Source organism: Pseudogymnoascus verrucosus (assembly GCF_001662655.1).
Source record: "Pseudogymnoascus verrucosus strain UAMH 10579 unplaced genomic scaffold scaffold_19, whole genome shotgun sequence".
Taxonomy (NCBI): domain Eukaryota; kingdom Fungi; phylum Ascomycota; class Leotiomycetes; order Thelebolales; family Thelebolaceae; genus Pseudogymnoascus; species Pseudogymnoascus verrucosus.
Genome location: NW_017263670.1, coordinates 131775 through 159558, shown reverse-complemented (window position 1 = coordinate 159558; position 27784 = coordinate 131775). Strand labels below are relative to the sequence as shown.

At 49.4% G+C, this 27784-nt stretch overlaps 9 protein-coding genes across 9 annotated transcripts; 3 read left to right on the top strand and 6 right to left on the bottom strand.

Annotated features, from left to right (window-relative positions):
• Positions 1-34: 34 nt before the first annotated feature.
• ERG5 (RNA polymerase C-22 sterol desaturase) lies at positions 35-2540 on the bottom strand. The gene is made up of 4 exons (XM_018274296.2): positions 1940-2540; positions 1730-1880; positions 416-1667; positions 35-341 (listed from the first exon to the last, which is right to left on the bottom strand). The coding sequence occupies exons 1-4, from the start codon at positions 2115-2117 to the stop codon at positions 288-290; spliced, it is 1635 nt and encodes a 544-aa protein (XP_018130870.1). The 5' UTR covers positions 2118-2540; the 3' UTR covers positions 35-287.
• A 191-nt stretch (positions 2541-2731) lies between these two features.
• VE01_04827 (uncharacterized protein) lies at positions 2732-5570 on the bottom strand. Its single transcript, XM_018274295.2, has 2 exons — positions 5161-5570; positions 2732-5111 (listed from the first exon to the last, which is right to left on the bottom strand). Exons 1-2 carry the CDS (start codon positions 5391-5393, stop codon positions 3500-3502), a joined length of 1845 nt encoding a protein of 614 aa, XP_018130875.1. The 5' UTR covers positions 5394-5570; the 3' UTR covers positions 2732-3499.
• A 147-nt stretch (positions 5571-5717) lies between these two features.
• On the top strand, positions 5718-7371 carry SEC62 (Translocation protein S62). The gene is made up of 3 exons (XM_018274294.2): positions 5718-6236; positions 6299-6858; positions 6916-7371. Exons 1-3 carry the CDS (start codon positions 5870-5872, stop codon positions 7105-7107), a joined length of 1119 nt encoding a protein of 372 aa, XP_018130876.1. The 5' UTR covers positions 5718-5869; the 3' UTR covers positions 7108-7371.
• A 10-nt stretch (positions 7372-7381) lies between these two features.
• On the bottom strand, positions 7382-8079 carry VE01_04825 (uncharacterized protein; the record flags this gene model as incomplete). Its single annotated transcript, XM_018274293.2, has 2 exons — positions 7774-8079; positions 7382-7717 (listed from the first exon to the last, which is right to left on the bottom strand). The coding sequence occupies exons 1-2, from the start codon at positions 8026-8028 to the stop codon at positions 7382-7384; spliced, it is 591 nt and encodes a 196-aa protein (XP_018130877.1). The 5' UTR covers positions 8029-8079.
• On the top strand, positions 8018-9744 carry VE01_04824 (uncharacterized protein). Its single transcript, XM_018274292.2, has 3 exons — positions 8018-8445; positions 8534-8918; positions 9009-9744. Exons 1-3 carry the CDS (start codon positions 8392-8394, stop codon positions 9443-9445), a joined length of 876 nt encoding a protein of 291 aa, XP_018130878.1. The 5' UTR covers positions 8018-8391; the 3' UTR covers positions 9446-9744.
• A 2962-nt stretch (positions 9745-12706) lies between these two features.
• VE01_04823 (uncharacterized protein) lies at positions 12707-14119 on the bottom strand (the record flags this gene model as incomplete). Its single annotated transcript, XM_018274291.2, has 2 exons — positions 13620-14119; positions 12707-13563 (listed from the first exon to the last, which is right to left on the bottom strand). Exons 1-2 carry the CDS (start codon positions 13945-13947, stop codon positions 12707-12709), a joined length of 1185 nt encoding a protein of 394 aa, XP_018130871.1. The 5' UTR covers positions 13948-14119.
• A 3880-nt stretch (positions 14120-17999) lies between these two features.
• On the bottom strand, positions 18000-23323 carry VE01_04822 (uncharacterized protein). The gene is made up of 5 exons (XM_018274290.2): positions 23210-23323; positions 19294-23160; positions 19067-19230; positions 18352-18997; positions 18000-18303 (listed from the first exon to the last, which is right to left on the bottom strand). The coding sequence occupies exons 2-4, from the start codon at positions 22978-22980 to the stop codon at positions 18619-18621; spliced, it is 4230 nt and encodes a 1409-aa protein (XP_018130872.1). The 5' UTR covers positions 22981-23160; positions 23210-23323; the 3' UTR covers positions 18000-18303; positions 18352-18618.
• Positions 23324-23539: 216 nt separating this feature from the next.
• VE01_04821 (uncharacterized protein) lies at positions 23540-25213 on the top strand. Its single transcript, XM_018274289.2, has one exon. It carries the CDS (start codon positions 23740-23742, stop codon positions 25189-25191), a length of 1452 nt encoding a protein of 483 aa, XP_018130873.1. The 5' UTR covers positions 23540-23739; the 3' UTR covers positions 25192-25213.
• Positions 25214-25464: 251 nt separating this feature from the next.
• On the bottom strand, positions 25465-26788 carry VE01_04820 (uncharacterized protein). The gene is made up of 3 exons (XM_018274288.2): positions 26548-26788; positions 26237-26466; positions 25465-26155 (listed from the first exon to the last, which is right to left on the bottom strand). The coding sequence occupies exons 1-3, from the start codon at positions 26583-26585 to the stop codon at positions 25515-25517; spliced, it is 909 nt and encodes a 302-aa protein (XP_018130874.2). The 5' UTR covers positions 26586-26788; the 3' UTR covers positions 25465-25514.
• Positions 26789-27784: the final 996 nt, after the last annotated feature.

Sequence of the window (27784 nt, the reverse complement as noted above, 5' to 3'; positions counted from 1 at the left end):
GAAGACGAAAAAACACCCCATCCACCCCATCCACCCCCAATCTTGTCTCTCTTCCACCACCCATTATTAAGCATAAAATTAGAAGTTTTTCCCCCATTTCCCTATTAAAAATAACAATTAAAAGAAAACGCCGTCCTTCCTTCTATCCATCCATCTATCACCCCCGCCCGTCAAGGTAAAGAGACGGGGGGATTTAAAAAGTGTGGTGCAGATGAACACACTATCGGATCGGGGTCCGGAGAAGGTATGGTGGTAGGTACAATCGTCGCAAAAGGACGTGTTTGTGTTTACAACTCATTCGCTGACTCTGGGCGATCGGTGAATGTCAACGGGCAATCATCCTGTTATAGTCAGTATACACATCCCAGCATCGAAAAAAGCCCCCAAGAAAAAAGGGGGTGGAAGCAAATCTTACCTTGGGGAAAATCGTAGCAAAAACCTTGATCTCCTCCGACAACGGCGTAGCATGATGCACCCAATCCAGGCTCATACTCGCCTTCCCCACCAACAGCGCCAAATTCCTCTGGACATAAACCTGTCCCAAACAATAATGCGCTCCCGTGCCAAAGACCAAGAAGTTCTTCGCCCCCTTCGTCTCCGCATCTCCCGAGATCCAGCGCTCTGGGTCGAAGGTGTCGGGGTTAGGGTAGACCTCTGGGTCACGCAGAGAGGGGTAGGTGGTCGGGATCACCATTGCGCCCTTGGGGACGGTGTACTCGGGGGTGATGGGGAAAGCTTTCTTAACGAGGTAGGGGACCATGAGGACTGGGGGGCGATAGCGGAGGAGTTCGCGGACTACGGCACGGGTGTAGGTCATTTCGTCGAGATCGTCCATCGTGACGCGCTTGTCGCGGTCGCCGCCGCGGACTTGGAGGTTCTCGGCGCGGACACGGTCGAGGACGTCGGGGCGCTGGGCCATGGTCTGGAAGAGGTAGGTGACGGCGCTGGAAGTGGCGTCCTGGGATGCGAAGAGGAAGGTGAAGACTGTCTGAGCGATTTCGTAGTCGGAGAACATGCGGAGCAGGGGCGCGGGCTTGGTGATTCCCTCCATGGAGGCGCCGGAGTTGAGACGGTCGGTGTAGGCAGCGGATTCGAGGATGGTCTTCACCCACTGGTCCATGATGCAGTTTGCGGGGGCGCCGGCGGCCATGCGGGCCTTGGACTTGGCGGCGCAGCGGGAGAACTCGATGAGGACGAGGTCGGCGGCGCGCTTGCCGTACCAGGTGCGGGTGAAGGGGATGATTATGGGGAAGTTGACGAGCTCGAGGGCTTCAGTGATGTGGAAGTAGTCGTCGGCGATCTTCTTGACGCCCTCGTCCGTGATGTAGGTTCCGCAGAAAGTGCGGAGCGCGACGGCGCAGGTGACCTCGCGGAAGTTGGCCATGAAGGGGACGGGCTTGCCGCCGGCGTCGGCGGTCACTTGCACCATCTTCTTGAAGTACTCGTTGTAGACGTCTTCTTGCCCGGGCAGATAGATGTCGAGGGCGGAGCGGGTGAAGAGGCCGTTGAGGCCCTTGCGGAAGTCGACGTGGGCCTTGCCGTCGAGGAAGACCCAGTTGTCGGCGCCGAGGAGCTTGTGGGCTGCGTCAACGACGCAGGGCTTCGCGTACTGGGGTGAGTTGAAGATCTTGCGGGACATGTCGCGGGTGGAGGCGATGACGACGAACCTGGGGGGTTGCTGTTAGATCGCGTGCCAATTGATGTCTGTAGGGTGCTGCTTGTGACTTACTTGTGGAAGACGGAGACACAGCTGAGCTCACCGGAAGCCCACTTGGCCGCGTACTGCTCGAACTTGGGGTTCACGGACTCGAGGAAGGGGCCCATGAAGGGGATCTTGAAAGCGGGGCCAACAATGGATCCCTTCTTGGAAATGTAGCTGACTGTTATTTCGTTAGCCATGTGTTCTCCCTTGCTTCGCGGGTGGGTGGTAAAAGCGTACCCTGATCATAGACGACGAGGCCCAGGAAGAGGGTCAAGGCGATCTGCCATGCTGACAAGCCGCCGAGGGTCTGGATGATGTTGTCGACGAAGGGGTTCTCGACGAACGAGGCGAAGCTGGCGTCGGCGACGGGGGAGGCGAACGCAGTCGCGTTGTTGATGTCCTGGATGGTCGCCATATCGAGGGTTGTAGTCAATCTCTCCGGACACGGCGTGAGAGAATGAAGCTGCGAGATTGTCGCGTTTATATGTATGGGGATAAAAAGAGGAAGGGGAGGAAAGAGAGGAGGAAGAAGTCAGGTAGAGTAGCGAGAGACGCCAATCTGTTAAAGGGGGACCAGGGTACACCGGGCCGCAGAGAAGTGGAGGGAGGTAATAAAGAAGCTCCGGGAGGGTGGTTCAACTAGTAATCTAGGAGAAATAGAGAGATTAGGGATAGGGAGAGAAGGAGCGTAGTGAGTGGACTGCCTGTGATGCGGTTCTTTTCCCCAAAGAAACCCCCTAAATGTGTAGTTTTTGTGCTAGGTTGACTGAATAATACAGGCAAATTATGCAAATTAATGGATTCACGGGTTAGTGTTTACTTTTTCAGCGGCGAAGAGTGTAAATAAAGGGCTGTAATTGGCTGGATAGGGTGAAATTTAATTAAATTTGATTTTCGGAGAGTGGTTGTTTACTCTAACTCCGTAAAGTGGGGTACATGCAATTGGAGAAATGGCTTATGTAAGCAGGTATTTCTCTTAGAAAAATTGGCATTTCATTTCATATTTCGGTGCTTACCAACATCCGCGATCCGGATTACAAGCAAGAAGTGATAGAATCGAACGGTATGCCCCCGAAATAGGGCTCTCTAGGGTATCTCTAGTGGAAGTGTAGCGCTATGTACGCTGGAAATGAGGATATGCATCCCTAAAACCCCCCATTCTACTACTATAATCCCCCCCCTAATTACGTCAAATTAGTGCACCACTCTCCCTCATCCCCCTCCTCATTATCGTGGTGACGGCGTTGAAAGTTCTTGCATCAGCACTCTAACTTCCAGCTTCCAGTAAGTGAGTGATACACACCGCCCCTAATGCAAGCCAGACGCTCCCGCAAGATGCTCGTGAGATGCAAAATAAGCAATGCAAGGGACCGCCACCAATCACCAGCCTACACTGAGGATCCGATCCGAATACGAAAGTTGCCGTTGTGGCTGTGGCGCTGTTGTACTCGCTCGTACGACAGTGGGTGTGGAGGTACTTTGTCACATTTGTTGTACTGTGTATTACTGTGAACCACTGGCTGTGAACCACGGATGGCTGGACCGTCGACGCCGAGAAATCCGAGGGAGATGTCACATGATGACTGTTGGCAGGATCACGTGTGGCATCTCCTGTTTCTCTCCTTTCCTTGCTCCCTGGTCCTGGCTCCATCTTTCCCTCTCAACTGCAATCAAAAGATCCATCCCAGCTGTAAAATGCAAAGATCATACCCGGTCTCACCACCTGAACGCCTTCCCCCATTCCCCCTAAAAGCAAAAGTCCCCCTTTAAAACAAAAACACCCCCTTCTCATACACACTACAAAGGCACCCCTTCATAAACAAACCCATTCGCCGCTGCCCTCCCCCACTTATCCCTCCCCCTCCTCCCCCTCCCCACCCTCCTATTCCCCGCCACCTTACTAAACACCGTCAATGCACTGATCACCAGAATAATAACTGCCGCCACAGTCGGTACCACGATCTCCCTCTCCCTCGCAAACGAAAGGAGCGTCACGCGATCATACGGACACTCTGCGTCGGCGTCACCAATGACCCAGCATCCGTCGACTTGCACGGAGTTGAAAGCGACGAACACGCCCCGCCTGTCGTAATCGCGATGGGTATCCTGTTGCGCTTGCGCGAGATACGCGTTCTCCAGCGCCGAAGCCGGGGCCACGAACGTAGTGCCGTGTGGACAAGCGGAAGCGGCGAAGGGGAAAGCGACGGGGTGGTCAGAGATGGACCAGTTGAACGGGGATGAGCGGCAGGCGATGAAGTATTTATCAGCGCATGAAGCTACGGCCCAGGATCCGGATGGGGAGGCGACAGCGCAGCGCATGAGGGCGGCGTTGGCGGGGGAGAGGCTCATGGAGTAGTTTGTTGGTTCGGAGGGGGCCCAGGACCAGTGGGTTGAGAGGGCGAAGGAGCGGTAGGGGAGGGGCCAGGTGGAGGCGGGGGCCGTGAGGGTAGTGTTTAGGTGGGGGGAGATGCCGCAGGTGGTTAGGGAGGTGAGGGTGCTGTTTGTGGGGGGGGTGGTGAGGGCGTAGGTTGCCCAGGAGGAGTTGGTGTTGGAGGGAGTCGCGGGCGGGGAGTGCAGGTAGCAGCCGCTGGTGAGGCGGTCGGTGGAGTTGAGCGAGACGCCGGGTTGGGGTTGGGTGATGTAGCCTGGGGGGAAGAGGATGGAGGTGTCGGGGGTGTAGTCGGCGCCTTGCATTTGGGGGTCGATGGTGCCGAATTGGAATAGAACACGTTTGAGACTGGAGAACTCGATGAAGGATTCCGAGGGCCAGCCATCGTCGGTGGACCAAACGCCGTTGTCGTCTATTGCGATGGAATAGTAGTCCGACACGGGCCGGTAGCGTTCGGGGACGGTGTACCACGACGAGTTCAGGTTGGCTCGGTTGTTGGATAGATTAATTGGGGAGTATATGTATGAAGTGAGATTGCTGCTCAGCATGCCCCCGATGAGTTCCCCGCCAACAGGGGGATTAGTAGGAGCTTGCGCCGGGGAATCGGGTGACGTCGGTGATGCCGCGGCGTGGATGTTAAACACATAATATGAGATCTGAGCCGCCAGTGTGTTCTGTGTATCTACAAGATAGCTGTGCAATTGGTGTCCAAACGTCTCTAGAGTCGCCGCGGGCGAGCACGTGTAGGGTCCCTCCGCGTGCATCGGCTCACTTGATGGTGTTGGCGCCGGAGGGCCGGATGAACCTTCTGATGTTCCCGAGACAAGCAAAGCATCATTGGTACCTTGTGCTGATATTGAAGTTGCCACACCGGCTGGAAATGATAGGCTACCTTGATTCGTTGTGGTTGCAGGCGTCGTGCGACTTTGCGACAAGGAAGAGCTGCCGTTGTCGTTTCCTGGCATTTGCTTCATTTCGACAGGACAGAAACTCCACAAACTTCGTCCAGCATCCCAATACCTAAATCATAATCAGTGAAGGCCCTTATCTGCAGCAATTGGAAACTTACAGGTCCAGCTCAAAGCGACGGAATCCTACTGACAAGAGATTTGAGAAACATCGCGACAGCTCGCCTTCACCAATCACTCGATCCCCAAAGCATGCCGCGGTAAGGGATACCCCCGGAACGGTCATAAAATTAATAGGAATCGAAAGAGAGAGATCTCTCTGAGAGAGTTGAACGCGCGTCTCGTCGACAGAAAGGAGCGCATCGTTTCCAGGCGCATAGTCGTCAGACGACATTAGGATAGTTCGCGCTCAACCCGACACCTGAAATGAGAAGGGAACGAGACATCAGATTTGGAGAAAAATTAGGTATTTAAAATATATAACAACTAGAAGTAGAAGAAGCTCATTGTATAAATCGCCAACAATTGATTGTGTTGATGCCAATTTATGCTGGCTGGCCGAGATGGGGGAACTGATGACATACGCTCACTCATCTCTCACATGGTCGCTTTCGCGCATTGCGACGCCTGAGGACAACGAGGCTTGTCAGCCTTGCGCTTGCGGCATGTCCCGCCAGCCACGATTAGTGACAGATATGATGATTCTCATTTGAAATAAAGTCCAACACGTAGCCCGAAGCGCGATCCAAACTCACAACCAGGCAAAACGCTCACGACAACACCACTGGATAACAACACCACACAGGTACATACAGATACCTCAGTGTCTTTTTCTCTCCTATAGCTCCACAACAACCCCGCACATCCAAAATGGCGAGTCCAGGCGGCCCTCCCCCATTGCAGCCGGGGCAACAACCGACCCCAGAGCAGATCCAGATGATGCAGCGCCAGCTCGCCGCCGACGCCGCGAAGCAGGGCGTCTCTGTCCCTGAGTTCATAGAGATGCTCAAGAAGCAGCAGCAAGAGAGGCAACAGCACATGCAGCAGCAGCAGATGCAGCAGATGCAGCAGCAGCAGCAACAAGGCGGAGGTCAACGTCCCGCCCAAGGGCAACCACAGCCGATTACTCCTGGCCCACCTAACCCAGCTGCTATCGCCGTCGCCAATTTCCTCAAGAGCCAGGACTTGAAGCCGCGGACGTGTATTCTGAATGGCCAGCGCAAGGACATGTTCAAGGGTAAGTCGTTCATTCGCCCACTCACTCTTCCCCTCTGACCACCACCACTGACACCACCCAAGTCAAGCGCGCCCTTCGCGCCCTCCAGAGCCCAGCGTACGAGAAGGCTCGCGCCAAGAACGCCCTCCTCCCCCCGATCACCGACCGCCCCTCCCTCGAAAACGTATTCAAGCTCCTCCCGCTCTCTCTCCTCGCCCTGCGCGTCTCCAAGATTGACCCGCATGAGGGCCACGACCACGGCCCAGTTGCCAAGGGCAAGCGCGTCAAGGGGCTGTGGACGGTGAAGATCGAGCAGCAGCAGGAGTGTCGCGAGGAGCTGCACTTTGTGTGGCTGTATGAGGGGTCGCAGGTCATGACGAAGCTGTATGCTGCTGGTGCGCTGGCGATTGTGTTTGCTATCGTCATGTTTCCGCTTTGGCCCATGAAGATGCGCTTGGGGGTGTGGTATCTCAGTATGGGTATGCTGGGGTTGATTGGTCTATTCTTCGCTATGAGCATCTTCCGTCTTATTCTCTTCGGTCTTACGTACTTTGTGGCGCCGCCGGGACTCTGGCTGTACCCTAACCTCTTCGAGGATGTTGGATTCTTTGACAGCTTCAGGCCTGTGTGGGGATGGCAAGAGGTTTGTTCTCCTACCTCAGCTTGATTACTTGAATGATAATACTAACGAATTATATAGGAAAAGAAGAAGTCCAAGAAGAAGTCTAGCAAAGCCGCCTCCTCTGGCACCTCGGCAAGACCACTACAAGTCCCCGGCCAACCTCCTGCAGCCACTGCCACAACTACCTCGTCGTCCGCACCGCAGATGTCGACGGCGACACCTGTAAATCGAAACCTTACACCGCGTGTGGAGGAGGTGTTTGACGAGTAAGGTGCTATGAACGGGTTGGGTTGGTCAGGGAGGGCGTGCAAGTAGAACCGGTTGGGGTTATGGGATGGGGCCGGCGACGGGGGTGTTATGTATACGTACACTGGGTAATTTAAGTTGGAGTAAATGACGATGCTATCTTTTGACTTTCGTGGGATGTCGGGTTTGTTGAGGACACGGTGGTGAAGATTATATATGTATTTGTGATCTATGTAGCTTGATTTAACTTTCTCCTCCAACTATTTCCAACCCATGACAATCTAGCCACCAAACACACTTACCTCTCGACCTCCCCCCCCCTCCCCTCCCACTCCAACCAACTCCCCGGAAACTCCCCCACCGGCCCCCACCCCCCCTCCCTCGCCAACGCCGCCGCCGCGCGACTCCTCACACCCGCCTTACAGTAAAAAACCACCCCCCTCCCTTCTCTCGGCTTCTCGAAGCCAAAGCGCTCCTCGAACTCGTCGGCGGGGAGGAAGAAGGCGTCGGGGCACGAGGAGAGGGGGAGGTTGACGGAGGTGGGGATGCGGCCTGTGGTGTGGAGCTCGCCGGGTTCGCGGACGTCGATGAGGATGGGGGAGGTGGGGGTTGGGTTTTGGGCGTGGGTGCGGACCTGAGGGAGGGGGTTAGCTTGGGTCTTGGGAGGGTGGATGGAGGGGTGGGACGTACCTCCTCGAAGCTGTAGATTTTGCTTGGTGCTTTTGATGGGGCGGGAGAGGATGTCCCGGGAGCTGGTGCGGTTTTTGAGCTGTCGCGGCGTGCTACTGCGATGCTGAAGAGGCGCGACTGCGGGATTGATGTAGGTATGCGGATGCTCTGGATACGGGACCCGAGAGGGCGAAGCTGGGAAGGAGATTGCTTTGCTGCGGCAGAGCGTGAGGCGCGCGCAATGGCGGAAGCAATACGGGGCGTTGCTGTATTCATGGCTTCTAGTTTTTGTGAGGATGGTCTCCTAGTGTTGTGTTTGAATTGGGAGAATGTTCTCGTTGCGGTTAATGACGGCGTTTGTGGTGATATCTGGACCTCGGATTATGTCAGCCACATTTCAGCCACAGCCTTTCAGCCTCGTGATGTCCAATGGAGCTTGTAGTGCACGGACCACTTTATTCGCGGCCCTGAGCGTCAGGGAAAGCTGGCCTAACAGTTCATCGAGTCTATTGATGTGAATCTGATATCGCGATCGATATTGAAGACACAACGCATACGGCTAGGCAAGGAAAAAAATAAGTCGGGCTGTGATTTGGAATTTAAGAGCGACGCGGTGAGGACGGAAGAACGATACATAAAATGTCGAGCAGCAACAACGCGGGATACGACGTCGTTGTCGACGTGGACGACGAGGTGAGCTCCCTCCCTCCCCTTTGCGCCATCCCACCTCCTAGGCCTCATCACCAACTCACATCCCACATGTGCTAACTTCATCTCGCAGGGTGATCTCGGCCACACAGACCTCCAAGAAGACCTCTCCTTCCACAACTCCACCTTCACCTCCCCCAACAACAGCAATAAGCCATCCGCCGGCCTCCCCCCACCAGCTACCTCCTCTTCCTCGACGAAGCACTTCCTCTCCCTCGGCTTCTACTCCCAGTTCTTCGATGTCGATACCTCCTCGGTATTGAGCCGCTGCGGCGCAGCACTATACCCACGCGCCAACTTCCTCGACGTGCTTGATGGCAACCCAGATCTATACGGCCCGTTCTGGATCGCTACGACGGTTGTGTTTATTCTGTTTGTGGGCGGGACTGTGAGCCAGTACCTAGCGGATACAGGGAAGAGCTCGGATGGGTTCCGTTATGATTTCAAGCTGCTGAGTGGTATGTGCCCCTTTACATGATACCCCTCTACCACTACCCCCATTGAGTTCACATGAAAGGCAAGGAAAGATCATTACTAACACCCTCCAGGTGCCGCGGGACTCATCTATGGCTACACCGCCGTCATCCCCGTCGTTCTCTGGGGCGCCCTACACTACTTCGGCGCCGACACCGCCCAGCTTCTCGAGTGCGTCGCCCTCTACGGCTACTCGAACCTAATCTGGATCCCCGTGGCCCTGATCTCCTGGTCACGCATCAGCATCCTCAACTGGGTCTTCGTCGGAGTCGGCTTCGGACTCAGCGTCGCCTTCTTGCTGCGCAACCTGTACCCCGTGCTGGGAGCCACGGAGCGCAAGGTCGGCAAGGCGCTGTTGGTGCTGGTGGTTGTCCTGCATTTTGCGCTGGCGGTGGCGATTAAGTTTTTGTTCTTTAAGTCGGGGAGCCCGGTTCCGGGTGGTGATGGGGCGGGAGGTGCGGCGCCTGTGGAGCCGACGCCGACGGAGACTCCAGCAATGATGTTTTTTTAGGGCTGCTGAGACGGGGGCATTATGCTGTAGGAATAGAGGGACATGGAGAGGTGTGTTGTTGGGCGTTCATGTGGCGTTGGGTCACTTTGTAGAAGCAGCGTAGTAAGTATATGTACTAGTCTAGAAGCTCTTATTATCCATTTCCATTGTCTTCAAGACAAACTTTGCTGTGTCATAATTCATATTCAAGAGGGTCCACGGTTGGCATAACGCCTGGATGGGTATTTGTGTGGAGGATACACTAGGAATACTATCAAGGCCTTGTTTCCAGGGCGTAGAATTATACAGCTAGAATCGCATTCAGGCGGTGTTCAAGACAATGTTGTGCCAGATATCACTACGCCCACATCCCTCCCTTTCCCCCCTTCCCTTCCTCCCCTTCCCTCCTTATCCATCCTAGGTAGGTGGGCGACAAAAAAAGAACCGGAAAAAAAACATACAACAGTGGGTATTCGCTGGTGGTCACCCACCCAACTACTAATCCACCGATCTCAAGCTTGTGTATGGCAGAGCGGACGGGATGCCCAATTCTCTTGAGTCTATGGTCGTATGTGACTATTCTTCGAGTGTTGGTGGATATATAGTAGTGTGCTTAGTCTAATAGTTATAGTGTTCTGTGAACGAGATGAGAAATTAGAAACGGATATGTAAACAATATTAGAGCTGCTACTACCTCTAAGTCTATTACAACTATTGTAAGGATGCCTCCTGACTCGGGTTAGTTACGGCCGTCATGTGGCGCCATCGAGACTCAGGGCCGTTACGGGGCAGTCGCGACCGACACCCTTAGGCACATAGCGAAAGGAAGCCTTAGGCAAACAGGGAGTTAGCTGAGTCGGAGCGGTTTCGGGTATTTAAGGAAACAGCCATAGAGGGTTACATCTCTATCTTTTTTGTATCCTTCGTAGTAGACCTATAGGATTGTACCGACTGATATCCGACTTGCACTCCCATATACAACTTCTCGTGATACGGTGCCCTGTGTCCTTACAACTATGCTTTTTACTGTTATATTAAGTTCAATCGTCTCCTACCTTACTACATCTATAGCTATAAGATATAATTAGAAGCCCTATTACTAAATACCTTCTCCCTACTCTACTAACAAGGCACTAAGGAGCTAAAGGCTACTAAGTAATACTTATCTTAGTTTTCTCTGTCTATTAAAGTGCATAAGCAAGCTATAGTATAATAGAAGCAGCACTACTAGTCTAGTTATGCCACCTACTTTATATATAGTTGATTAGCCTACCCTAAGGACTCTAAGCCTAGCCTCAGCTTCATCCTTGCTTTTACCTTCGCTGTCATCTTTAATGATTAGAGACACTTATGTAGGGAATTAGTAAAGTGTTTGCTAATATAGGGGTAAGGTACGAAACCTACCTTAGTTAGCCTGCGTAAAGACTGAGTTCAAGGTTGTGGGATTAGTACGTACATAGCCCTCGTTGAATAGTTAGCGCTTCGAGCTATAGACGGGCTCATGATCCTAAGAGGGTACTTAAGGGGCCTCTATTTTTCGATTGCGTGACAACTCGTTAAGTGATGGAAGAGAGTCATCCAATGAGTCGTCATCTTGAACATTCCATACTGATACTGCAGATTGCAATTTGATGGGTTGAAGACGCGGTTGGCGCTATGGGTATGATGCGAAATTGGGGTTGTAGAATACAAATCCATTGTCACAATAACCAAGAAACAAATTACGACAGAGAAAGAATTTTATTTGTAGGTTTATTGGTGGAGGGAGCAAGGGTGTGTTTGTCCGCTTTGCAGTGCAATTTATTTTAAAACCCCATGCGAATCCGAAAACCCCACAGGTCATCTGACTGATCGTCGGATTTGCCTGTTCGCTTCGCTCACTGTCGGAGGAAGCAAGTGCGTCGCGTCATAGCAAAATAAGTAAGTACCTTTACATAGAAAATTGTATATAAAGGTACATAGTGTAATTATCAAAGATGAAATTCAACGCTGCTATCGTTATTGTCTTCACTCCCACTCCCACTCCCACTCCCATTTCTGGTAGCTTCCTCAGCTCCGGTCGCCTGGGCTTCGGCATGTGGGGCAGGAATTGGCTCCTGATCTGCGGGTAGAATTGGTTGGCCAGCTTTGCGGAAAGCTGCTACCCCTCTTCTTCCAGAGCCGCTCCAGCTTCCGGTCTGCAACACTAGCCTGGCGTAACTCCTCCTAGGCTTGAATAGTAGCTGATTTAGTACAAATCAAGCACTGGAAAAATATATACACTAGAATCCAAGCTTTCTAAATAAAACCAAAAGGTACTCTCTATAATGGCGAAAAGCTATACTTAAAGGTGTTTTGCGGGGTCTAACAGATACATGCACAGCTAACCCTAGCTACCTCATAGTTAATATCAGATCAGCATGTCGATGATCCCCCGCGAAATCCCACCAATTCGATGTTCCCCTGTCAGAGACGGGCCGCCATCCGGAAATCACAGGCCCTGCTTTGTTACGCGATTTAATTTGGAGGCTTCTCCGGGGAAATCGAGGACGTGCTGGCGGGTCGTTGCTTCCGAGGTTTCTGGGGTAAGAGAGTTGTGTTGTGAGGTTGTGAGGGGGAAGCAATAATTTAGCCAGGGATAGGGAACTGGGATTCTTCTGCTGCGGTATATGAGACTCCGCTCCCTTATAGATCGAATGGGAACCCGGGCATCTTTCTTCGTCGCGAATTTCGGCGCCACATGGGTTACCGAAACAAGCAAAGGTCCCGACTTCGCACTTCGCAAAATACTTGGCACTTACTGCTTACTGTGAGCTTTCTGACATAATTACGATCAAAGCCCTTCGCCGAAAACCCCTTTACGCAGGTTGCGCCGCCAATGAGGAGGGAACGGTCGTCCTTCACCCCATGTCGTTGATTTAAGCTGGTCCAAGTATCGCCAAACTCTTGGCACAAGCTGCTACGGATCCATCAAGACCTCGTTGGGGGTCCACTTATCGTAAGAATAGGAAGATAGGCGAGAAACATCAAAGCTTGTTGTACTGTGCATGAAACATTGACAAAAAGGGCAGGTGGAAAATGTCTACAGCCTCGCAAGTCAAATGCCGACAAGGCATAACAAATGTCTATAGAGCAGACAGGATTTTATGAATATAGCTATCCTTCTCTACAAGACCTCCCGCCAGCAGCACCGAGCTAGCTCACTATGTAGATGTCCTTCACATCATCTACCACCCCTACGGCCACACTTCATACTCTCCACCCCACACGGATCCCTCAAATCCCCTTCCCATCTCCTTCCCATCACAAACACTGCGAATACCAGTCATTCGAATAAGTGCACTTATACGGACTAACACAAGCCGTTGGCCCCGTCCACCCATTCCCCCCACACTGCCCCCAGTGAACCTGAGTGCCACTACCTCCCGGCGCAGTCGTAGCCGAAGTAGTCGGTACCGCCGTCGTCGTCGCCGTCGCTGTCCCTCCCAACGCACTCACAATACCATAGTACGCACCCGCCTTCTTGACCAAATTGCTGTCCCACGGAAGCGCATCGCCCTGTCCCGAGAACGTCGACGGGATCCACGAGTACTTATCCGTGTAATCCCAGATCGTGATGCCGACGCAGCCGACCTGCACGCACGCGGCCACGGTGTTATAGTAATCGGTAGTCTGCTGCGCGAGCCCCGAGGTGGTGGCCGGGAGGGAGGTGAAGCGGATGTCGAGTTCTGTGTAGGCGACCTCGACGCCGGCGGCGATGAAGGTATTGAGGTTGGCGACTTGGGCGGAGAGGCTGGGTGTGCTGCCGACGATGAAGTGGGCTTGGAGACCGACGCCGTCGATCTTGATGCCCCGAGCTTTGAGGGACTTGACGAGGTTGAGCGCTGCGGTGGCTTTGCCGCCGGACGACTCGATGTTGTAGTCGTTGTAGTAGAGCTTCACCGTTGGGTCGGCGGCGGCGGCGGCTTCGAAGGCGATGGGGATGTACTCGGGCCCGATGGTGTTGTAGAAGACGTCGGTTCTGTAGGTGCCGTCGTCGTTGAAGGCCTCATTAACGACGTCCCAGGCGTAGCATTTGCCCTTGTAGTGCGTCACTTCGTTGGTGATGTGATTCTTCAATGCTGCTATCAAGGTAGCGTTCGTCCAGGTTCCAGAAGTGACTGTGAGTGGGTTAGAATTTGTGATCTTCATCGAGTCGATAGTATCCTGAACATACCCCAACTTGGCAACTGACTATGCCAGCAGAGATTGTGGCACCTCAGCAATTGTCCATTGGTCTCAGCCAAGGACACGATAGCATCTCCCTTGGTATAGGAGAATGTGCCCTGGCTCGGCTCGATAGAATCCCACTTCTGTGAATTCCCCGGAGTGATCTGTCCAAACTCGGTCGAATCGCTCAGGATTTTGACGTATGCCGTGTCCGTCAATTCGCCGTTATCTGTGGCAGAGCCAAAATATTTCATGCCCTTCGCCTTGGCAAGAGTGTTGAGCTGGGCATATGCTGTCGGCAAGAGCGCCAGAGGAAGAGCTGCGGAGAAACGCATCTTGAGGGGAAATAGCTTCACTAAAGGAGAAAAATATATACAGTGATGAAGAAAAGCTACCTAGGCAACAAGCCGAAACACAATACAGAGAAATAGCCCACCTATAAGTACCCCATAACCCCTCAAAATCGCAAATAAAACAAACTCATATTGAGTAACATTGAGATAATGCACCATTGCTTAATTGACAAGGGGCCGTGCAGAAAACTGGTAGCGTCGCCGGAGATATATGACTTTTGAAGTCGCTAGATGGGCAAGCATTCCGATCGTGCCGTTAGTGTTAGTAACCATCTCCAAGGCCAAATAGATTGATCAATTGCTAGCTCCGTCAAGCTACGGAGGGCAATTTCCCCGTGTCATGTACTTGCTATTCGTCGCTGTCCATTGTAAGTCCCCCCAAGCACTTACTTTGTCGCTTCTATGCCTCCCGATTGCCATTTTCTCGTCCAGAGCATCATCATTCACATGTTCACGTAGGTAAAAAAATATTAGCAAAAACATACAACAGTGGGTATTCGTTGGTGGTCACCTACCCAACTACAAATCCACCGATCTCAAGCTTATGTATAGCAGAGCGGACGTGTAAGCTGTTTTCGGTGAGTTTGACTCTCGAGCCTCTGTTCCCTAGCTAGAAGTTGGTCCTGCAACGACCTGTCGACCATGGAATCATCGAAGCCATGCTCCTGAGTGTTTTGCAACTGTGTCTGAAATGTAAACGTGATGACTTAGGCTGTTTTAGAAAAAAGCGCTAGCTTGTGCATCTTCCCGTTTTGCGATGGCCGTGTACATTTAGCCGTTTCGTATGCTAGTGTTGTTAGATAAAAGCAACATTAACCTTAGAACCGTTACGTGATACAGCAATTAGTTATCAAGTTTCCATCAATAGAAATCTGAAAGTCGTTGCATTCAGCGACCATCTCCGACAGAGATGCCTAGTTCTCTTGAGTCTATTGTCGTATGTGACTATTCTTCGAGTGTTAGTGGGCATATAGTGGTGTGCTTGGCTGGAGGAGAGTGGGGGGGATGCAAGATATTGCTTCGATTTCTATAGCAAATTAATACTCGAAGAATTATCTTGCATCCCCATCTTCGCTGCTCTCGGTGCCTAGTCAACTAATGGATTGACGGATGGGTTGATGCTAAGGACCTAAATACTACGATTAACGACACCATATTCCTGTACCGTTTACCATACTTGCACTAGAGAGGTGTCTACAGTGCAAGTGTTATGTTTTTCTGTGAACGAGAGGTGTTCTGTGAACGAGATGAAAAATCGGAAACAGATATATCAACAATATCAGAGCCGCCACCGCTTCTGAATCCATTACAACTGTGCCTTTGGCTGTTATATCGAGTTCCTTACCTTAATTAGGGGAGTTGCCTTCTTCTGGGGCTCTGAGCTATATACGTACGAATTGTGAGCAGGATGAAAGTGAGTCTGATCTAAAGTGTGTTAGCCACAATCCTAACACACTTTAGATCAGACTCACTTTCATCTAAGGTTTGTGTAGGGGTTTATTTCAAGATGCAAATTAGTATCCTTTAATGCTATCATCTAAGACGAGAGCATTAGTATAAGTATATATGCTAACGTATTTCACAGGCGAGCGGGTCACACGAGCGAGCGGGTCACTAAAACACTAAAACGCGTCAACCTATCTATAGTTAACAATGCTACAACCAACACAAGACCAATCCTCTAATTAAGAGGGTAGAATACTATTGGCTATTATAGCACTTAAAGAAGGCAATATTAAGAGTATTCGAGCTGCTGCAATGTTGTACAACGTCCTATTTAAGTCGCTCTGTGTACAACTTAACGGTGTTACTTCTTAACGCAACTCTACTCCTAACTTACAAAAATTAACTTTGTACGAAGAGTCAGCTCTTGTTTAATATATCCTTAACCTAGATTCACATAGGTTTCTACCCTAGCTACAAGCTATACAAGAAATAGCAGACCTTCTACTCTCTAAACAAGGCAAAAGCCCTATTAGGATAAACTAGGCTACTAGCTTTATAAAGCGTTATATAGAAATCAAATTAAAGTTTAGTTAGAAGTACAACTATAAACGAGTAAAATGTAAAGATCCTAAGATAATTAAAGGGTAGTTCTCCTTTATACAAAACATAGTTATAAAATATAGAATCTTAGAGCAAGATATCTACAACTTTAATAAAGCAGGTTTTATAATAGGAGTTATTGCTACTATAAAGGTAGTTATAAGCTTAGAAGTAAAGAGTTGTCTAAAGACTATATAGCTAGGGAATAGAGAGTAAGTGTTAATTATCTAAGGTGTTAATTTGTATAGATAGGCCCTTCTGCTATTTATTATTTTTAAAGCATAGAATTACCTCTCTACTTAGTATAAGGACTTAGGATTACTAGAAGACTAGGTAATTACACTAAGTAAGAATAGGTAGACTTTAAATTTAATTAGGTATAAGTAGATTTAACACTTTAATTAACATACAAATGCTTGTATAGTTAGAACCTATTGCCTTCTTATTCTTAATAGGTATAAGAGCTACCTCTCTACTTAATTTTAACACTACTATATAGAACGGAAGATAATTACCCTCTATATACTACTATACTCGTTATATATTCTTTAGCCTCTTAATGTAAGCTACTTTACACTACTAAAGCTCTTATATAGAAAGTAGATTAAAACCTTTATATAAAACTAGCTAAACTACATTATAAAGCTTAAGTTCCTCTCTATATTTAAAGAAGCATTTAAAGCTACATTTATAGAGTAGAACATTAAGAGCAGATTCTAAGCTATAGGGCTAGTTCTATATAAACTATAGAATGTTCTCTCTTACTTAAATCTATACTTAAGAACTCTAACTCCTCTAATAGTTAAGAGCGACAATTAGACCTTAAAAACTCCTTAAACTATAAAGGAGCTTAACTTTCAAACAAAGCATATTAAGAAGCGTGTTATAAGACATTAGAATAACTCTCCTACTTTAATTAATGATGCTATTAGCTGCCTTGTTAAAGGGGCGCAAGTTATGATGCATTCTGCTGTTCTACTTAAAGTAGAAGTTAAGGCTCTATAGGCAGCAAATGAACAGAAAAAGAGAAGGGAAAGAAAGCGTAAGAGACGTATAATGCAAGGGGGTAGTCTCTCTATACGAGATGGAGTGGATATACTTCACAGTGCTGAGGCTGATGCTTAAGTCCGTACAGAGGTGGCAAGAGAGAGTAGTCGGCAGGTAGGCTCTAAGGGCTGACAGAAGCGCTGTGGCTTATGTGGTATTATAGGCTATAATTCCCGTACGTGCGAGAAGCACAAGGATTCAATTACGATCGAATAAGGGTCATTATGTAGGGTGGTGGTGTAGTAGTAGGCAGTAATAGTCAATTTTAGTGTTTTGGTGACCCGCTCGCTCGTGTGACCCGCTCGCCCGTGAAATACGTTACTAGTTTTGCATTATAGTTTTAAAAATTAAATTAAACACTTTAACAACTTATAAAAGGCCAAATATACAATTTCATATTTTATTACAACAGCGTTGCTGAGATATAGCACTCTAAACTTCACAGTTTTTGGTGAGAATTGCCGTTGTTCACTCGCTTGGGTTGTTCATTCGCTTGTGAAATACGTTATACTATGTATTAAGTGTTATAAAGAGATAATGTTAGAACGCAAAGACTAGATTAGCTTAACGTATAACTATAAGAGAATAGATTAAGAGATGATAGTAGTCTTTAGATATAAAGAGGTAGAAGAGATGGTCTCTAGCAAAGTAATTATGATGTAAGGAGCATTCTTTTACGCGAACACAATTCAAACGGTTGGGAAAGAGAGCAAATGGCAGAAGTGGGGGTTGTGGAATCCTAGGCAAAGTTAGAAGCTTTTTTTAGTGAAATGGAAAGATAGAGCCTAGCAAAATGCTTATCTAACCTGCTATTCAAACTTGCTCCTTTCTACTAGCTACTGCCGTCAGCATGTCGTTGTGTTATCTAAAGAGGGGGTTATAGTTCACGAGACGCCATTTTTAAAGAAAGCGGTTAATGCACAAACTCTATTAATATGTGGATTCTAGGAAGCTGCTTTTAATAGTATAGGGGAATATTTCCTCTAGCGCGACTGTTTCGATGTGCTAGTAAGGATTAGGAGCGCAGTAGTTCTTGTCAATCCTGTTTGGCTGTAGAGTGAGCAAGCTCTATCTGTACTGTGAGTTAAATATAAATGCGAGCGATTGAACGAGATGATATTGCCCACACGTTTGCACCTGTACTGTTGCATCCAAAGTAATGACGTTGCTCTTGAATTTCTTTTCTAAACCTTTCGCCCACCGTTTTTATATAATCCGTATCCCTTCTCACGTAATAGCATGTCGCTAGTGGGACGTCAGTAACAGTTTTTATATAATGGAAAGGATACGAACCGACGACGAGCGATGGCAGTTGCCACAAAGGAGATTCTATTCGCGTTATCTCCATCAAAGGAATTTTTGTTTTGGATCGGAACTTCCTCCCAAAAGATGGCAAATATAATCGAAATAGACGCCAAACCCAAGGCAATGAACACAGAAAACAATCTCCCCATCTAAAACCCAGAGTAATTTACCCACACTTTCGACCAATCCGTCTTGCCCGACGCTGGCCGACCGCCGTCCCCCTACACTACTAATCTCAATAATTACCCTTTTCATCTAAGACTTAGCCTTTTTCGTAGCCTTTGTTCTCAGCTTCATCATAAGATACACTAACCCGTATATGCCAATCGCAAATACAACAACAATGCCCGCATTTCTCCACCCGTAGCTTTCTTCCTTGAGATTCAAGGTCCGCAGGAAGTCGCTGCCTTCAGCAAATTGACACACGCGGCAGTCGGTGGTAGCGTCTGGGTTGAGGAGGTTGGTGCCTGACCCCATCCCTTGCATATAATTTGCAAGATAGTCACCGCAGGTCGAATTCGGAGAGGGGTCAAATATGGCGAGTTCGTTGGTAGTGCACTTGACAGGTTTGTCCCAAGTAACGAAGACAAGCAGAGAACTCATAAGATAGTTGAAGGGGTCTATGTAGTACATCCTGTGAAAGAAGGTTGTTAGATTTTGCCTGAAGTCGGGTTCTTGGACGAGTAATGTGAACTGTGCTTACCAGTATTTCCAGAAGGGCTGGATCTGGCTGTACGGTACCATGACGCCGCAAAATGAGACCAGAGTTGTGATAACGAGAGGGTTGACGAGAGATGCAAAAACCGCATTGGGGGCATAAGCGGCAATCATCTGTCCAATGCCTGTATACAAAAATTCATACATGACCTGGTTCCATGTCAGTTTTCGCGATGCCAGCTCGAGGGTGGCTGGGAATGGGAGGAGACTTACCACGACGAAGAAAGTACTACCAGCGTATTCTGGTGCGGTAGGCAAGCCAGCAGTGAAATACCAACAAATGTAATACAGGAAAGCACAAATTAGCAAATAGGGTACTTCCGAGACTATGAGGCCAGTAACGAAGGGAGCCCAATGGTACATCTTGCTCTTCTTCTCACGTGCCTCGTAGATATCGCGGCGGTCGATAAATAGAGGCTGAAGTTGGGAAATGACACCTGGCGCGACGAAGATGAAGTTGAAGACCGTGAACAGATTCCGCTGTAGATCTGTGAGGTGATCCCCTATCATCCAAAAACTAAAGCCGTTCAATAACGCTAAGCTGATATGCATGGCAAACTTGTTGTTGAGGTATTCGGTGTTCCGGAAGAGTGAGATATTCATTCGATGTGTCACATGCTTTACTTGCGTCCACATCGACGCCGCAAACTCGTGTCCGTCGTCAATAGTTCCCGAAGGTCGAGCAGCGGCTTCTGTTACAATGGTGCTGATGTGATTAGAGAGCTGGTCGTGTTCTGGCGATTGCAGCCAGATCTTATTCCAATCTCGGTCATTGAAGGAGCTTCCCGCTGACACCACATCAATCATGAACTCAGCAGGGTTGGCTTCAGGTGGACAAGAGGCTCCATGGCGAGCAAAGTAGTCTTTGACAGTGCTCGCCTCATCACCGATCTCTCCAAAATAGACAGTTCTCCCACCTGTTGTCAGCAACAAGAGTGTATCAAATTGCGCGAACAACTGTGCTGATGGCTGATGTATTGTCACTAAGACAGCTTGTCCGGCTTTTGCAAGTTTTTGAAGGAAGCGAACAGTATTGAAAGCAGCCTGACCATCGAGTCCTGATGTAGGTTCGTCGAGGAAGATGAGAATACTTGGTTTTGCTACCAACTCAACAGCGATAGTAAGACGCTTACGTTGCTCGACCGAAAGGCCAGCACCAGGACGGCCAACAAGTGTGTGCTCGAGGTCATTCAATTCCAAAAGGTCGATGATAGTGTCAACATACTGTAGCTTTTCATTGTCAGGTGTATCGCGAGACTGGCGCAAGAGTGCCGAGAATTCGAGAGCCTCACGTACGGTCGCTAAGGACTCATGAATATCCAACTGTTCGACATACCCCGCGGATCGCTGGAACGAGATGGGAATGGGACGGCCATCAACTAAAACAGATCCAGAAATAGTGCCCTCGGTTTTGCGTTGCGCGAGGACGTCAAGAAGAGTTGTCTTGCCAGCGCCAGAAGAACCCATGAGAGCCCCCATCATGCCGGGCTTGACGTAACCTTGCACATTGTCAAGCAGGACGCGATCACCCTCAGATGTTTTGACGGTATACGTCAAGTTTTTCCAGGTGAAGATGCTGTTGTTGTGATTGAGGTTCTTAATGACGCTTTCTCCTGACATGTCAGAGTCCGATTCGGCTGGAGATTTCTCGGCAGCTTGTATCTCCTCATCCTTTGGTAGCAATAGATGTCTCGACTTATGCTGTTGCTCCCGAGGAAGAAGAAGACTGCGACCACCTTCTCCTGGAAGCTTCCACCTAGAAGTGAAGAAAATAGTGGCCGCAACAAACAACACCCAAAAACCGCAGATGACGCCGACGTTGCGCCAGATATGGCTGTGACTGAAGGACATGGAGTTCAGGTACTCGTCGCCTGTCAGACTCGTGAAACCCGGTGTTGCGCCACCCACACCAGCACAAGATTGTCCACCAATGCCATCCGTATATCCAGGACCGCTGGGAATGAGGTAGGGGCCAACACATGGGATTTCTTGCATATGAAACTCATTACTAAGAAGAGCGTCGAAGCCATATGCCATAGGATTGATCCAAAAAATCCAAACAAACCACGGATGCATCTCAGGCTTCGCGATCATATAACCCATGTAGACAAAGAGCGCCACTACTGTCAGGCCCGAGACCTTGGTTGCGGCGTCGAAAGTAGGAAAGGCGGCGCCAATAAGACGGAAGAGAGATGTCATGGTCATGGCGGTGACGAAGTTGGTAATCCAATAGGTGAAAAATGCTTGGGGCGTACTCTTGAGACCAACCATGAAGTAGAGAACCAATCCAAAGTGCGTTACCTGGAATAACAGGACAGGGAAATCAGCGACGACTTGGGCAATGCAGATCGCCGCTGGATGGTACAAAGCAAAGGAGCGGTGCTTGGCTAGGATGGGTCTTCCAGTGAAGGAATCGGTGACTTCCGACAGAGCTATAAGGGCGTTGTACAGGATAGAGAAGAAAAGGGCACCGCCTTTTAGGAACAAACCAGCTGAATTGCTAGGAGCAGAGTAGAAGAGAGAGCCGCCGAGAAAGGCCTGGATGACTGTGGCAGCTTGCTTCATTATGAGCGTCGACTTGTCACCTAGCATAATCTGATACTGCCTGATGACGGCAGCCTTGACTTGAGTAGAGAAGTTGGTGGTAAAGGGCGAGCTGTCAGACACCATTCTGTGCTTCTCGTATATAACCATTTCCCGAAAATTGGCCGTATTCTCCTTGGCTTCTTCGCTTGTAGGATAGTCTCGACACTCAATCAGCATGCGGGGCTTAATCTCCGACCGGTCGTAGGCAGCGACGACCTCGTCGGCGGAACGTGGAAATTTCTTCTCCGAGCCGGGGGCAATGCGGCGTTCAGTTAGAACGGTTACACCCGTCAGGAAATCGGCGCGGTTGGAACCAGAAACGCGCATGAAACCAAGATTCTCCATAAAGGGCACTGCTTCCGCCTGAGGACCGTAAAACATCTGCTTGCCATTGTCGAGAACCAGCACCTTGTCAAAATGCTCATAGATGTCATTGCCCGCTTGATACAGAGTGACAATGGTAGTGAGGCCCAGTAGATCAGTCATCACCCTGACAGCTTTGATCCACTCGAGCGCTGTGCTCGCATCCAGACCTCTCGTCGAATTGTCCCAGCAGAAGACACTTGCGCGAGTCGTCATGCTTTCAAGGATAGACACACGTTTCCTTTCCCCGCCAGAGACACCGCGGACGTAGGCGTCTCCCACCTTGGTGGAGGCCGTGTGAGAGATGCCGACAGACCGCAGGAGGAAGTCCTTGTTGTGCTGGGCGTACTGCTCCGCCGTCTTAATGCCTGGCGGCAGATGGTAAGGGACCTTCATGCGAGCGGCGAAATCGATGGTGTCGCCAACGCTCAAGGTTGGATAAAAGACTTCCTCCTCCGTATTCATAATGATCTGGCCTTTATATTGTTTGGCTTCTTTGGCGGTCATGTCTCCGAAGGTGACGTCTCCGGTGATTTCTTCGTAGCCCAGCCGATGGTTAGAAAGTACGTTCAGCAAGGTCGTGCAGCCTGAGCCAGGGCGTCCAAGAACCAGTAACATCTCGCCGGGCTTGACGCAGCCGTAGGAGTTGTCAATGATGGTCTTGATCGGCTTGCCTTTGCTACCTTTATAGAAGGGATAGAATTGGGAGATGGCGTTCTCATTGAACGTCGCGTCGCTGCTAATGCCTTTGACGGTGAGGTTTTGCCACGTGACACCAAGCTTCCTGGGCTTCGTTCCACCTTGTTTATCTCGGTCCCTCATCTGTTGCATTTCTGAGGCCATGTTCCAGGTTGATCTCGTAGCAGAAGCACCCTCGTCGACTTTTGCGGGAATAGTTGTGTTGTCTGGCGTAATGGAATCATCTTCAATGTCTGACGCCCCAAGCGTCATTTTGAAGTTGTGAAGCTAGTACTCGATTATTGGAAGAAAGACTACCTCTTCAGGCTGGAAGAACGAGGTCGTACAATGTTGTAGAAGACTTGGTTGCTTGCTGTGTAGCCGAGGGTATATAAGAGGTTGGAAGAGATGAGATGACATAACTTACAGCAAGGGAAATTTACTATGGCCATCCTAAGGGAAGTTACTACTCGGGCTTGCTATTCAAAGCATTGATCCATACCGGGGGGGATTAAAGCCTCGGGAAAGGCAAAGTGGATTTTGTTAATGCATTTAATGCACTGGGACTCTCTAGAGCTCTAGAGAGGTAGGGAAGTTGTGGGTGGGGAGTAAGCCTGTGAGTTACGGACGTATGATTTCCTTAGCGGCGCCCTTATCCTGACACCAAACCTTCTCTCCGATCACTAATCAGCCTCCGTAGGCGGACTTCGGCAGTTTTACTTTTCACGAACCATAACCTTAATCGAGATGAGGTGGGTCTCTGCGTCGTCAAGATTACAAGATCGCCCGACCCCTGCATATGCATTCCAAAACCCTCCACGGAGGGTTTAAAAGCAGCTGCATTATAAAAACCCTCCACGGAAGGTTTTAAAAGGAGCGATACCCAGCTCCTTGGCCCTTTTGCTTCGGCATCGCAACCTGTACTACAGTACAGCACTGCACACTATCCTGGACTCTTGTACATTGGTCTAGATCAAGCTTATCCTCACCGTATAGGTCCAGACGCGCTTATTGGCATCCGCAAAAATCGTTATGGGCGCTGTAGAAGTCCATCAGTCGCAAAGACGAGTCTCGTGTGAAATTTGCAGGAAACACAAGACACGATGTCGACGCCTACATGTCAACGACCTCCGTTGCGCGCGATGCGTGCTGCTAGGTGTTGAATGTACTGCTGGACTTCAAAACAAAGTTGGAAGGCCGCGGCGAGCGCGTGCTTCTGAGGACAAAAGTTCCAAATATTCGCCAAACATATCAGTCTCTACCGTCAATACTGCCTACACTACGCCTGGTGCTGGAGAGCACAACCAGGCGAGGTCTCCCGGTAGGTCGCACGAGGGTTCTCCAATCTTAGATGGAGGCAACCAGCTGGACTGGAGCAATTTTATGTCTCCAGCAGTCACCGGAGAAACAGTCCTCGTTACGCCTGCGAATAACTCCTTGGATATGGCACCTGCATGGCCAACCATGGGAATGAACTTGCTTAGTCAAGCCTCGCTTCCTTGGGATACAGCGAACGACCTTGATCACATGTTACTCCAGCCGGACACCGACCCAAACCCCAGCTTCAAAATCTTACCTTCTTACGCACTCGATACAGCCGTTACAACCTCTCCGTCTGGTCGTACCTACCCCGCTGTCGAAATCCGGGCGCCTTCGAGGCCGGGCCGCTTCGCAGGAGATGTTCCTGTGGCCTCAGATACCCTAGTCAAGCTTTCCAAGCTCAACCTCGATCTACACATCCGTATGGCAGCCGTTGAGATAAACAAATCGATACTGGATCTTGACAGCTTCATCTACCAAAACGGTGTATTGCACATTGACGACACTACGCTGGCCGAGTTCATGCTGAAGGCGTCACAAGAGTTTCTACAAATCTTGACACAGCTTCTTAGCAGTCACTCGACTCCTAGTCATCTGCGTGTGTTGCGAACGACGGACGCAACGTTTCCGAAGCTATTACCACAGTCAATATCGTCCTATCTTGATAACCACTACTTGTCGCCCTCGCCCTCGCTTTCCTCGTTGCCCAGCTCTTCGGATGTCTCGGAGCCACTGCTGTTAGCACCCACAGCGCTAACCATCACGAGTATCTTCATACAACTTATATCTCTTTATGAGTTGATCCTTAAGCATCTGACTAACCGCATCGAGCGAATTGCCATGGACCCCATCCGCCCCATCCCAAGGCTCTCTTCCGGAGGCTTACCCGTGGCAGAACCATGTATACAAGGCGTAGTATTTTCTGAAGTCGTGGTACATCTTCTGGAGAGGATCGAGCGGCTTTTGGGTATTGGTACTATGCTTGCTAGTGGCGACGTGGGGTTGCTATCAGCGAGGCAGAGAGATGTGCTTTGGAGTGAATTAAGCGGGAGCCTGAGCGTGCTTCCTAGTAGTCATGGCGTTATGAGGCCGGCCAATGTAAGAAACACGTTCAAGAAGGTGGCGGTTATCTTAAAGCAGATCTCTCTAGATGAACAGAACTAGTGAATAAATCAAAATATCGAAGTAGTCCTTACTGTATCTGTTTTTCGGCAGCAGGACTAGAGTTCTCGAGTGATACAACCAAACCTTTTCATGATAGCGCATCTTCTTTCTGCTTGAACATAGTTATCTATTTAGGCACAGAGTGATGATGTAGAGATAACGAATTCTCTAAAACCAGTAAGTTAGTCTCTGAATCAAAAAGTGTAGAACGTAGCGTTAGTATGTTAAAAATGCTATTATTATGTAGACTAGATACAGCCAAATCTCAACTATGTCCATTCAATACAACCCTATACACGCTTCTTAACTGCTAAAAGAATCTTTCATTCCTGCTTTATGCTACGCTGACCGTTGTCGTAAATTGCCTTCTTGACCGTACGCTTATTAAGCCCTACCGCACTCTCCACCGAGGTGTCGAAAATCTTTCTGAACCCCACGGCATTGAGGAACCAAACCAATGTAGCCAGCGTACCCTTCCACACATATTCACCCTTCCCAAGTGCAGGATTTGAGAAAATCTGATGGGCAACTTGGCGCGCAAATTCATCCGGCTTTATGCTTTTGGCTGCGTGCGATCGACTCCTCTCTTGAACGCCCGCCTCAGCATCGATGTAGAGACTATTGGCGCCAAAGGAGATGTTGTCAGGTGACATTAGTCTAGTTGAGACTTCGCCCATGAATAACGTAACTACTTTGATTCCAAGAGGAGCTAGTTCGAGCCGGAGAGTGTCAGAGTAGGAGGTGACGGCCGCTTTTGAGGCGTTGTAGTTGGCAGAGAAGAGAAAGGGGACACGGGAAACGATCGAAGATGTGTTGATGATGGTAGGAGGGAGGCGAGACTCTGACGCGGAGGCTAAAAGGAGAGGAAGGAAGGCCTGCGTCATGTTAAACAGCCCAAAGACGTTTGTGTCGAACATTTGACGGACGCGGACGATATCCGCTTCGACAGCTGGAGCCTCATACACTGTCGAGTTTGTTAGTAACCCTACTTCCGTACGCCTAGGTTCTGCTCGGGTGAAAAAGCGGAGGGAAGATGTTAACATACTTGTACCAGCGTTGTTGAAGAGAATATCCAACTTTCCTCCAGTCCGCTTCGTGATTTCGGCCTTTAGTGCAGAAATGCTCTCTACACTCGTGACATCTAGTGGAAGTATCTCGATACCCTTCGCTTCAAGCTGGGAAAGAGAATTGGTTGAGCGAGCGGTTGCAAAAACACGCATCCCTCGATTCGCAAATTCAAGGGCAAGAGCATGACCGGACGAACCGACCGAGCAGCTACAGTGCCAAAATTATCAGTTTCGAATCATCTTAATAAGAAGAAAAAGTATGACCGATGGTTTAATGGACGTAACATACCCTGTAATAAGAACTGATCGCTTTGTGGATGAAGACATGTATGAAGTTGCTGATACAATATTATTTCCAATGTGAAATTTACTTCTCGTGGTGACATGATCCTTTTGTACTTGACCGAAGCTCGCCGTACAAGATCGTTAATGTTAATGCACGTAGTGCTTTCTTTGTCATTATTCTAGGTACGTGCATTGAGCCGCATCCTACGGACGTACAATGCGTACATCACAATAGGTTTGCCGGTTGCGGTAAGGGAGGCGGTGTAATAATTGTCCCGACTTCACCACTGCTAATTGTAATTAGAGTTTCCTGGGAACTTTACGTCGGGTTTTCATGATTACTCATACGTGTAGGCGAATATTCGACGCACCTACGTTTATAAGCTAGTTGCAAATGTCCGCCGGGAATTATATGAGAGACAATAACCCACTATGACCGGAGCTGCGCGTAGGCTGTTAGGCCCGAAGGACGATCTGAGATCGAGTCGTAGCTGCTTTCGAGGTTAACGTAAGTCATGGCGTGATGGTGATAATGACGTAGAGGTGATACCTACTACCACACCAAATTCTCAAAAATAGAGATTAACTAAGTTAATAATAAGTTAACTTATTTTTAAATATTTTTAATTCATTAACGTCTTGCGTACTACTTGGCCCCTCCGTTGCTGCATTAGCATATACGAATAGTTGACAGACCAAATTGTTATTTATATATTTTTGAGATACCTATTCTATAACGTATCTGTGCACCGAATGATATACGACACCGAATGACACACAAAATCGCGCCAACACAACAAACACTAGAACAATTCCACCACAACAAAAGAAAATCAATTAAAATTATTTGATACGGAGGAGGGGTACTACCGTCAACTTAGCTGTGTCCCCCGCACTCCCTCCACCCGCTCGTGCGAGTAAGTAAGAGCACCCCCTTGACCATCTTCATCACATTCCCCGCTTTGATGTCTGGGGATTGTGGAGGCGGAAATGGGCCCCACAACGGCGCGAGCGCAGAGATCTAAGCCGTTGAGTGAGGATTTCTGACATGCTTCGCGCTTGCTACTGAATTGTTCGACAACATGTTGGCCGCAAGTTTACTTAGTGGGGTCTTGCCTAGCGACATCAGGTTTTCACACGCCATTGCACATGCCTGAAACTGAGGTTATCGTTCGTCCTTCACTTGGCAGACTGTGGGGTAGTAACTAGCTCCCTAGAGGGGGGATAATGGCGCGGATCAA